At 55.5% G+C, this 10,575-nt stretch overlaps 2 protein-coding genes across 2 annotated transcripts; one reads left to right on the top strand and one right to left on the bottom strand.

The window, feature by feature from the left end:
- Positions 1-61: 61 nt before the first annotated feature.
- Positions 62-5,809, bottom strand: BPIFB6 (BPI fold containing family B member 6). Its single transcript, XM_048963578.1, has 16 exons — positions 5,734-5,809; positions 4,715-4,854; positions 4,452-4,551; positions 4,063-4,167; positions 3,835-3,981; positions 3,388-3,451; positions 3,039-3,099; positions 2,682-2,773; positions 2,414-2,590; positions 2,263-2,316; positions 1,861-2,031; positions 1,641-1,708; positions 1,377-1,422; positions 652-715; positions 213-289; positions 62-100 (listed from the first exon to the last, which is right to left on the bottom strand). The coding sequence occupies exons 2-16, from the start codon at positions 4,839-4,841 to the stop codon at positions 62-64; spliced, it is 1,392 nt and encodes a 463-aa protein (XP_048819535.1). The 5' UTR covers positions 4,842-4,854; positions 5,734-5,809.
- Positions 5,810-6,069: 260 nt separating this feature from the next.
- Positions 6,070-10,415, top strand: LOC125701133 (protein TENP). The gene is made up of 16 exons (XM_048962730.1): positions 6,070-6,091; positions 6,311-6,427; positions 6,664-6,763; positions 7,015-7,119; positions 7,209-7,343; positions 7,747-7,792; positions 7,928-7,988; positions 8,166-8,257; positions 8,362-8,541; positions 8,649-8,690; positions 8,780-8,944; positions 9,111-9,178; positions 9,622-9,667; positions 9,897-9,960; positions 10,054-10,130; positions 10,365-10,415. The coding sequence occupies exons 1-16, from the start codon at positions 6,070-6,072 to the stop codon at positions 10,413-10,415; spliced, it is 1,371 nt and encodes a 456-aa protein (XP_048818687.1).
- Positions 10,416-10,575: the final 160 nt, after the last annotated feature.

The following is a 10,575-nucleotide window of genomic DNA, read 5'->3' on the forward strand; positions in this document are numbered from 1 at the left end:
AGAGAACCCCAGGAGAGCAGCCCTCTCCCACCCACCGAGTGCAGCCATCCCTCCCCGTGCATCAGGACTCCGCCACAGGCACATCCAACACCAGCCCATCCTGCAGGTTAGAGAGAAAAAGCAACAGGCAGAGCTCCATCACTCCACTGCAATGGGTGTGAAGGATGAGGGCTCAGCCACCAAGGGTGCCTGGATCCCCATGCTGCACCTACCTGCATCCTCCTGAGCTCCACACGCCGGTACGGGGTGCCCAGCAGTGGGGGCAGTGGGACCCCTCCTCGCAGTGCTCCTGCAAGTGGTTGGGGGAGTATGAGGGGCAGAATGTGGGGACCAGACCCAGGGGACAGCAGGCAGTGCTGGCATGCTGGGTTGAATACAGCAGCACAAATGAGATCCCATCCCTTGGCACACTTTCCGTAGGAGTTCAGCAGATGAATGGATACTCTATGGCAGGCTGCTTTAATGACCGTTTGCCATGGGATAACTGCCCCACCAGCAGCTCTTCCAGGCTAATCACTCCCTACCCCCAAGGGCAAGGCCAGCCAGCCAATGTCATTTCCAAAAGCAGGTAACAACAATCTATTGGCAAAGATTAGGACCATTTTCCCTGTGCAGAACGCGAGCCTTTTGCTGTAGCCATAGCATGCTTACTGTTGATGGATGGCACGTAAGCCACATGAATAATGTCTGCCAGGACTCCTCTCAGCGGCAGCACCTGGAACACAGCGTGGTGATGGACGTGGCCCATCTTTCCCAATGCCGGCAGCCGCACCTGTCAGGCTCCCCTCCATTAATTTCCCCGGTGCGGCCTCAAATCACAGGAAAATTGCACGTCCCCCCCCTGCTACCCTGAGATGAATGGGAACATTTGAGAATTTCTAAATTTCAGTGCAAGCTGTCAGAAAGTCTCTCCTTCCCCACACCTGCAGCACTGTGAGCACCCGGTGCCTCCTCATCACCACCCAGCCCCATGCACACAGACAGACCCTGCTCACCATCACCCCCTGTGTGGCTCTGCTGCTGCAATGGGGTTGGAGCAGGATTTGGGCACTCGAGCACCCAGCATACTTGGTGTGGGGAGTGGGCAGCCCAGCTTTGTGGCCCAGACCTCCCAGGAATGCACAGAGTGCATTGCGAGCAGGGAGAAGGGTCTGAGCATTTGTGGGCAAAAGGTTTTGAGAGTTCTTCTATTGTTTACAACATCTTCCTTTGAAACGTTCATCTTCAGCATTCAATTTGACTTTCTTTAGAGTTCCAATACATTTGTTATTAATAATGAAGGAAACGGGGTCGGATGCTGGGGAGGGAATCCTGCTCGAGCCCAGCAGCACTCAGACCCACAGAGTAGAGCTGTGCCCACACCCTGCAGGACTCACATTGAACGCACCGATGGAGGAGTTCACCACAGCCACATGGGACAGGCTGTGGGGACAGGAGCATGGGGTCACTGCCCTGCCCTGCAGCACCCCTCCAACCTCAGCTCACACTCCTCCAAGACCCCCATAACTGCCAGTACCAACCACTAAAAACCCATGAGGAGAGATGGAAGTGCACCAGCTAGGTGCGAAACATATTGCTGCCCAGCACCCCACTGCCTCTTTGCTGGTGGTGGCAGCGGGCAGGCAGACCTGTGCTGTTACCTATGCAGCGTCAGGGAGAACTGCAGCCTCTCTTCTGTGACAGCAAACCGCACACCCAGCTCAGAGTGCTGCAGGGAGAAAAGGGGAGCGGGTCCCCTATGGGATATGTGTGCATGTAAGCAGATCCCCAGAAGCAGCTCCAGCCCCTCGCTCACAACTCCTGTCGCCCCTCTGCAGTAGTGACCAAATCCCATTAACATTGCCAAAGGCTTCAGCTCACCACATCCAGGATAAAGAGGGATCCAGGAGCAGAGCCAGGACTGGAAGCCCAGAACTTGGCAGTGCTGAAGAGGTGCACGGTGCTTTTCTCTGGGGTTATTGTCACCAGCAGTGGTTGTGTCTCTTGCATTTCAATCACCACTGGCCGTGATGGAGGCAGCGTGCTGGAGATCTGGAGAAAACAAAGCAAAAGGTGACATATTCCCATTCCTTCCCAGTTCTCTTCTCTGGGGATTGTACTGGTGACTGCTGAGCACCAGGACTATTCACCAAAGTCCATGGTGACCAGGCAGTGTTATTCACACCACTTTTGTTAATAAAACACAAGAAGCACCAAACTGACTTGCACCATCAATAGCCTGAGATGGCCAGAGAGCAGCGGGACTGCATGAAGTCCACCCACCTCAGGAATGAGGGCTCCCAGCATCGTGGTCACCAGCGGGACAAGCCCCAAAACCTGTTGAGGAAGTGTCAGAGGGATGTAAGACATGCAGCTGGGGGCATCAATGTGGGGAGAGGTTGCAGGAGGCAGCAGCCTCATGGTGTTACCACACCATGCCATTGGTAATGTTCAGGCCGAAGAATGCCTGCATGATGGAGAGCTCAGCACTCAGGAAGCTTGCAGCCAGGATGAGCTGAGTGGCTGCTTCCCTCTTCGGTGGGAGGGAAGTGAGAGGTGGCAGCTCTGAGCGCAGGGCAACCTCCTCTCCCTCCTTGCTGTGGAGAGTGGCCTGAAAGGACCCACGGACAGAGGAATGTCAGCAAAGGTCCACTGCCAGGGTCTGTATTTGGGCTGTGCACATTGGACCGGGTGCATCTGACCTTCAGCTCCAGCTGGATGAAAGCTTCTCTCACCATGGGGGGGTTCAGCAGGGCATATTGGAGCATCCCAGCATTCCCAAGAGGGATTGCATCTGCAGGAAGGCGGGGGGGGCTCAGAAGAACCATGCTGGCAGCACTACAACAGCTCCATGCTGTTCCCTCCCTGCCAGTGCTGGCGATGCCAGTTGGTGCCATGTGCTCCCAGGCCTGAACAGGGACACACAAGTGGCCCCACTGGGGAGTGACCCGAGTCCAACCCAGGTGTGGGGTTGGGATGGACACAAGGGCTTAATGGGTGGAGGGGTGTGGATGGAGAGGTGGACAGGTGGGTGAACACGTGGATAGGTGCCAACTTACGCATCATATTGGCAAACTTTGCATTCACCAGGTCGAGCACCATGGCCATGGCTGGACACAGCTGGAGGGTGAAAAGAGAGCTGTGAGAGGCATGGCAGCTCAGGGGGGGAACACAGCTCTGTGGAAGTCAGGCTTGCACAGCTCCTGCCTCACAGCACTGGTACCCTCTGCTCCTAATTACCCAGACAGGCTCACCTTGGCTGAGTTATGCCCAAATCCAGCATCCCCTCACACACCCACCAGCTGATCCACTCACTTCCACTGGAACAGTGAGCAGCAGCAGCAGCAGAGCAGGAACAGGAGTAAGAGCACACCAAGGAGATGCTGTGCAGCACCGGGCAGCACTCACCAGGCCATGCAGCACTTTCTGGAGGGTGCTATCCAGGAACTTGCTCATGATCAAGGGCAGCATGCTGGGCAGAGAACACACCATCAGCCAGCAGAGCCATGAGGCAGCGTGTGCTGACTGCAGACTGAAATGCCAGGAAGTCAGATGCTAAGGACACCCAGCTGGCATGATGTGCAGTGGAAGATATTTCCCTATATAGAAGGCTTTTCTCAGGAATGCCATCTAAACAAGCTAAAAGAGGCCTGAAAGCAGCACAGCACTTCTACAAGGACTTTGGCCAAAAATGGGTGCTGCATGGAGTGACACAGATGGGACCAGCCTGGATTCAACCATAACACATCTGGCATTTCATAGTGGAAAAAACCAGGACCTTCAGTAAATGAATATTCATAGTGAAAAGAGCTTGAGCTTTGCAGAACCCCTTTCCTGGGCACTGACCCCCCTCACCGGTGGGGCAGGTTGGCCCAGCTGTGGATCAGTGCCACGTGGCAGCGCCTGGTGCTGAGCCGGGGGCAGCCCTGCATGTCCTGCACCATCCGACTGCTGGTGCTCAGGTTGGCAGCCATCGGGATCTCCATTTTTCCTCCAATAAAGCTGCACAGGACAGAGCATCATCAGCACAGAAAAGCCACTTCCCTGGCAGCCAGCAGCCCCCTTGTGTTGCCATTCCCCCACCTTTTCCCCATGAGGGTCATCCGGACTGGCACAGCCATAGAGACCCCCACACCAGGTGAGAGCCACAGCGCTACCTCCATGGCACAGAGCTCCATCACCTCCAGCCTGGGGTAAAAGAGAAGAAAAGCACAGGGAGAGGGGTACTGCTGGACAAGCAACCCTCCCACCCCCCCTAGCTGGAAATAGGAGCCAACAAGCTTTGTTGCCTTTAAGTTATATTTTCCCCTTTGCAGACACAGCCATGCGGAAAAATCACCACCTTTAATATCACGCTTGTTAGCGGGCAGTGATTTGTTTCTGCCTCCGGGCTGACACTTCCAAACCTTCTGCTTTTATTTTGTGATTTCCAGATTCAGGCTCCCGGTGAAAGGCTGCTCAGCATCACTCACACGAAGATGCCTTTGATGGGTTTCGTGGTTGCCTTTTTTTCTGTCGCTCCCTCTACCAGCTTCTGGAGAACATCACTGTCATTCAGCACGGTGGAGACCGCTGAAATATTCACACAAGAGGCTCAGAACTGATGGCCCAATTTGGGGGGGAGACAGTGCTGGAGCAGAGAGAAACTCATCACCTCCATAGAACAGGGTTGGTAACACATCCTTGCTGCAACAAGCACCCATCCCTGCATCCCTGCATCCCTGCCCCAGCTTACCACGGTTGATGGTTCCAATGTCCATTCTAAGGATGGCCTCAGGGTCTCCAGAACACTGTGATGCTGACAGGTAGCCCCCAAGGAGCAAAATGTACCACAGCATGGTCATGGATGGCACAGCGTGCATCCAGCTCTGGAGGCTGAAGGAACACAAAGAGGCAATCAGCTGGAGGCAGCTCCTGCCAGCCCTTATATACAGAGCCCTAGCTGAGAAAGAGGAGAAAACAACAGATTAAGGAGCTGGGTAATTGCTGTGATGGAAAACTAATCCCTCGGTGATTCTGCCATCTTCCAACACAAATAATTCCACCAGTAACCTGAAGGTCAGGGTAAGCACCGGAGCTGCAGGTGAAGGGTGGAGCTCCTGAGTATTGCTCAACACTCAGGAAGGGCCCACAGAGCTTCACATGTGGCATCTGAAAAACTGATCTCCTTGACCGAGAAGGGTGATGGTGAATTGTGCCTCTGGGGACACAGCAGGGATGTGTCTGTCCCTTGGGATGAGCCACCCACTCCCCACATTGGCAGAGCTCCTGCAAGTGCCAGGGGAGGACCTGGGGGCAATGAGGGGAGCCCCAGGCAGGCTGTGGCTGTTCCTGTGCCACCCAGAGCCTGCCCTGCCGGGATCCTGCAGCACCACGGAATTTATTTCTTCTCTTCATCTCCATATAAAACATGTCATGGGGCTTAATCTGTCGTTACCTCCCGCCGTGATATACTCAGTGGCTCTAAGCGCAGTCAGGGAGATTTACATCTCATCTAACAGGATTTATAGATGGCTTCCATCGAGGAGCCCATCACACCAGGGAGACACCTTCGTGCTCAGTCACTGCTAGAAGCTGACATCTCATTAATAAGCCTCCATGAGGACTGCCATGTCCAGAGCAGCTCTTGAGGAGCAGAACACCCACATGTAAGCACCGCAGCACCCTACTGTCCCATCAGTTCAGCCCCACACCCTTGTGCCCTTCTAGATGATGGTAACACCATAAATACATCCCTGGTGCTGCTGGGATTACCGATGCTGCAATAAGGCTGAGCAGCACCTCCGGCAGTGGCTCTGCTTCCAAGTTGGGAGCTGGGACCTTTCTCTGTGCTCTCAGTAGCCCCACAATGGAGGCAAGCTGCCCGAGCACCTGCTGCTCCATATGTCACCCTGCTGGGTCGATGGCCAATGTAATCAGGTCTGTGAGAGACAATAAAAATGGCACAGAAAACAAAGCCCTGCCGCCCAGCGCACCCCATCCAGCCCTCTCCGCCAATCCCTGCCCCCCCCCAGCCCCAGTTAGGTAGGTATATAAAGCCAGCACAAGTCCTTGTTGCAGCCACAGCAAGACACAGACGGACTCGGGAGGATGGGAAAAGCAAACAGAAAAGGTAAAGATGCGTTCATACAGTGAGAGCGATGTGAGCGCGTACCTGGGGGGTCTCTGAGCATCGGTGCTGAGCAGAGGTCCTCTTCTGCTAAGGCTGACACAGGCATGCATGGTGCTGGGATGCCTGAACTCACTGAGTTGTTCTCTTTATACCCTAAGAGCACCACAACTTTTGGTATATCAGCAATTCCAAAGTGCTTTTCACGTCCCCCTCCTGCAGGCAGTGCTGTGCCCCTGCTCTGCACCATGGGTGCCATCCTGGCCCTCATGGACCCTGTGCAGCCCACCAGGGCCCCCGACTGTGGGGGCATCCTCACACCCTTGGGACTGAGCTACCGTAAGTATGCAACCCTCAGCTTGCAATGGGGTGGGAGGGGACCTTCCTGCCAGTCAGTGGGACAGGACATTGATACTGCTGTGCATGAAGTGGATTGCTTTCAGCCATCATCTGACAACAGTGGGGTTTAGGAAGAGGGGGAAGTGCACTTCTCAGGTAGATTTCAGTCCATCTACCCCTGTGCATGGGATTACGGGCTTGGGAGCATCTCATAAGGTGTCTGCTCTGTTTCACAGTCGCTGAAGTCTCAAAGCCACATGCAGAGGTGGCCCTCAGACGGGACCTGATGGCCCAGAGAGCTTCAGACCTGTTCCTTGGCTCTACAGACCCCAGCAGGTGAGTGCCTGGCTCTGCCTCGCCCAGGGCTTTGCTGCTTCACATGGAGGTTTTGTAAAAATAAAAATAAAAAAAGGCAAAAGGAATTGACACTAAAGTTTAAAACATCTATACAGAAGCAAGCTCCTGGCTCCTCCTTTGGGATCCGATGGCATTGGCCCCAATGCCACCCTCAGGTGCAATGCACCAATCCCACACACCCTGGGGCAGGAGCAGCACAGGGCTCCTTACACCCACGTTTCCTTGAGCAGGAAGAGAATTACCTCTGTAAAAGTGGTTGACCTGTGGCTGTCGCTCATCCCAGAGGCCGGGCTGCGGCTGGGCATCGAAGTGGAGCTGCGCATCGCACCCCTGCAGTGAGTCACATCCACCCACAGAGTGGGGCAGTGGGGCAACAGCACAGCTCAGCACCATGGGGCAACCCCAACTCTGCCTCCCCCTGCAGCTCCGTGCCCATGCTGGCGAGGCTCTCCATCCAGGCTGACCTCCACGTGGACGTGGGACCCGATGGCAACCTGCAGCTGCTGACCTCTGCCTGCAGACCCACTGTGCATGCACAGAGCACCAGGGAGGCAGAAAGGTCGGCTCTAAGTTTCCCTGGGCACACGGTTGGGTGAATAGGGAAAAAGACACTGAGCAAAAAGCATTGCTGTGCAGGAAGGTGGAAGGACTGAGAGCTGACCGCTGACCTAAAAGGTTACAGAGGTTAACACAAATGCTTTAGCCTCAAGGCAGAAGCTTTGATCCGTTTGCGGCATTGTCCTCACCTCTCTCTTAATTGAGTTTCATTCTCTCGGAAGGGAGCAGATGTTTCCAAGCACTGAGCAGGAACATTTTTAGTGCAAGTAAAGCAAGGGTTCCACACTATAGTCACAGTTTAACAGATGATTGAAAGTAATGATAACGACATCTCTGAACACCTTTTGGGTCCCTTGGCCCAGCTGGTGCTGCCTAACCTCCTCTGCTCTGCTGTTTTCATCCAGCAAGATCTCCAGATCCATCCTGGACAAAGAGGTGAATGTCGATAAGGTAAGAGAAAATCTGCACAGATAGGAGGCAGCAGGAGACAAAGTTCTGGAAGGTCTGCAGCAGATGCACCCAGGGACAGTGAGGCAGCCCCTGCATTCATCTCCCACCTCTCAGGGTTTGTTCTTTATCCTGTAGCTTTGCCTGGATGTCTCCAAGTTGCTCTTTTTTCCAAATGAGCAGCTGATGTCGCTGACAGGTGAGCAGTGCTGCAGGTCCAGGCTCCAGAAATCTGGGAGTGGGGAGGGCGGAACGTCATGAGAAATGAATCCTGCTCTCCCTTTCTGAATTCGATTCCTCCGGGAAACGCAGGAGGGTCGCAGGCACAGCCTTCCACCTCTGCTCCCCTCTGAGTGTTCCTCTGCTCACTCTGCAGCGCTGTTTCCCGTCACCCCCAGCTGCCAGCTCCAGTACCTGCCACTGGCTGCCCCCGTGTTCTCCAAGCAGGGCATTGCCCTGTCCCTGCAGGTAAGGCAGGGCTCTGCAGCACCCACTTCTGTGCTGCACACTGCACCTCCTGCAGCATGCCCTGAGCACCCCCAGCCCTTTTTCCCCTCCCCATGTCTCTGCAGACGACATTCCAGGTGGAGGGGGCAGTTGTCCCTGTGCCGGTCAGCCCCGCCGTGCCCTTCAGCATGCCTGAGCTGGCAAGCTCCAGCACTTCCCATCTCATCCTGGCTTTGTCTGAGCACTTCTACACCAGCCTCTACTTCAGCCTCGAGAGGGCCGGAGCCTTCAACATGACCATCCCAGTGAGTAGCAGGCGAGGGAGAAGGAAAGGACACAACGACAGCAATTGCTGTCGGAGCCACACCGCATCCCCCCTGGTGCTCTTACCTCAGCTGCATTTTGCTTCCAGAGCATGCTGACCACTGCCACGCTGGCACAGAAGATCACTCAGGTGCGTGGCTGTGTCCTGCTGCCATGGGGCGATGCCCCACTGCCCTCCCCCCAGCACAGGACAGCCAGGCTGGAAACACATCCCTGCAGGTGGGCTCCCTGTACCATGAGGACCTGCCCATCATGCTGAGCGCTGCGCTCCGAAGCTCTCCTCGGGTGATGCTGGAGGAAGGCCGGGCAGCTCTGAAGCTCTTCCTCACTGTTCACATCGGGGCAGGCTCACCTGATTTCCAGAGCTTCCTAAGTGTGAGCGCGGTGAGTGAGCACTGCAGTGGGCACAGCACCCTGTGCCATCGGTCTCCTGCATGAGCAGGGTGTGAGCAGGGCATTGCAGGGGCAGCACACAGACAGCTTCGTTGCATCCCAGCATTCCGACCCGCAGTGACACCATTTGCTCACTCTGACCCTGTTCTCCTTGCAGGACGTGACCACAGGACTGCAGCTCAGCGTCTCTGACACACGGATGATGATCTCCACAGCAGTGATAGAGTAACAAACCTGTCTGTGCTCTGCAGCCTTGCAGGGGACACGGCCCAGCCATAGAATGGGATGGGAGAGGCAGAGCAGTCCGAGGAATTCCTTAGCTCTGATAGCTTGTCTTTGCAGATGTAGCTCTAGCCCAAAGGAAGTGGTGAGAGGAAAACAGAAACAGTGCCCCGCTGCTGTGCATCACCCCAAGCATCCCATGACTCACAGCAAATCCTCATTGCAGCCCTAGGGCCAGGCACCCCCAGCTCCATGCTGCCGTGTGCAGGGCAAAGGCAGTGCCACTGCCAGCTGGGAGGTGCCTGGCTGCAGGGAGATGCTGGCCAGGCACTGCCCAGTGTGTGAGCCTGTGCCTGTCACCAAGCACAGGTGCTTCAGGAAAACTGCACAGCCACTGGGCCAAAGGGCTGCTGAGCAACAGCCTGGTGCTGCCTTTTGTTTTGCAGGGATGCTGAGCTCAGCCTGGCTGCCTCCAATGTGGGCCTGGTGCCGGTAGGTGCCCCAAGAACCCCCCAGGAAGTGGAGCATAGTCAGGCCCCTAACGGCACTGCGCTGAGCCCAGCCATCCTCAGCCAACCTCACACCATAGACAACCCAGCTGGGCCAGCAGCAGGGCAGTGTGTGCTCACAGTGCTCATGGCAGCACACCGGGACCCCACTGCCAGCCCCAGCCTTTTCCCTCTCCCTTTTGGAGCTGACTCTGCCCCGTTTCACCCTGCAGGCTGCACTGCTGGAGGAGCTGTTCCTGGCCCCTGTATGCCAGCAGGTGCCGGCATGGATGGATGGTGAGCAGCAGGCACGTCCTGCAGGCAGCACTGGGCACAGGGCAATGCTCTGCTGGGAACTTCCCTGTCTGCTTTCCCCATTTCTCCTCCCAGATGTGCTGAGGGAAGGCGTGCAGCTGCCTCACCTGTCCCACTTCACCTACACCGACGTCAGCGTTGTGATCCACAAGGTAAGGAGCAGCACACACAAAGTGCTCCCTGCAACAAGGCATTTAAGCTGCTCCTGCTATACTTGATTTAAAGAGGACTGACACTTCCCTCCCAGCTCTGAGCTGTATCCTCCCAGCACCACGTTCCCTTGCTTTGCATGGGCATTCCTCACTAAGCACATTAGCACAAGCCAAAAGCATGCTCTGGGAGGAGCAGGGTGTGCTCTGCCCCTGCCTGCTTCCCTCTATCTATAGGAATACGTCCTGGTCCCATGCAACCTGAAGCTGCGGAGCACCATGGCCTGAACCTGCCACAATATTTGGGTGAAAGCAGTGGAAAACCACTCTGCTTTGTGGATTTTCACTGCACAAAACACAAAGAATTTTATTTCTTAAGTAAAACAACACTTTCTCACGTTTAGGATAACGTTGCATTAGAGTCCTCCTCCTCTAACCCTGATCTTTG

Source organism: Lagopus muta, chromosome 16, assembly GCF_023343835.1.
Source record: "Lagopus muta isolate bLagMut1 chromosome 16, bLagMut1 primary, whole genome shotgun sequence".
Lineage (NCBI taxonomy): Eukaryota > Metazoa > Chordata > Aves > Galliformes > Phasianidae > Lagopus > Lagopus muta.

Bases quoted from the DNA above. Each gene is read 5' to 3' on its own strand.
- BPIFB6 (XM_048963578.1), bottom strand. From the start codon at position 4,841: ATGCACGCTGTGCCATCCATGACCATGCTGTGGTACATTTTGCTCCTT. The intron at 4,168-4,451 runs GTGAGTGATGCT...CTTTTACCCCAG, and splicing joins CCCATCAAAGGCATCTTCGT to GCTGGAGGTGATGGAGCTCT. The intron at 2,774-3,038 runs GTAAGTTGGCAC...GCCTTCCTGCAG, and splicing joins AAAGTTTGCCAATATGATGC to ATGCAATCCCTCTTGGGAAT.
- LOC125701133 (XM_048962730.1), top strand. From the start codon at position 6,070: ATGGGAAAAGCAAACAGAAAAG. The intron at 6,764-7,014 runs GTGAGTGCCTGG...TTCCTTGAGCAG, and splicing joins GGCTCTACAGACCCCAGCAG to GAAGAGAATTACCTCTGTAA. The intron at 7,989-8,165 runs GTGAGCAGTGCT...CTCACTCTGCAG, and splicing joins GCAGCTGATGTCGCTGACAG to CGCTGTTTCCCGTCACCCCC.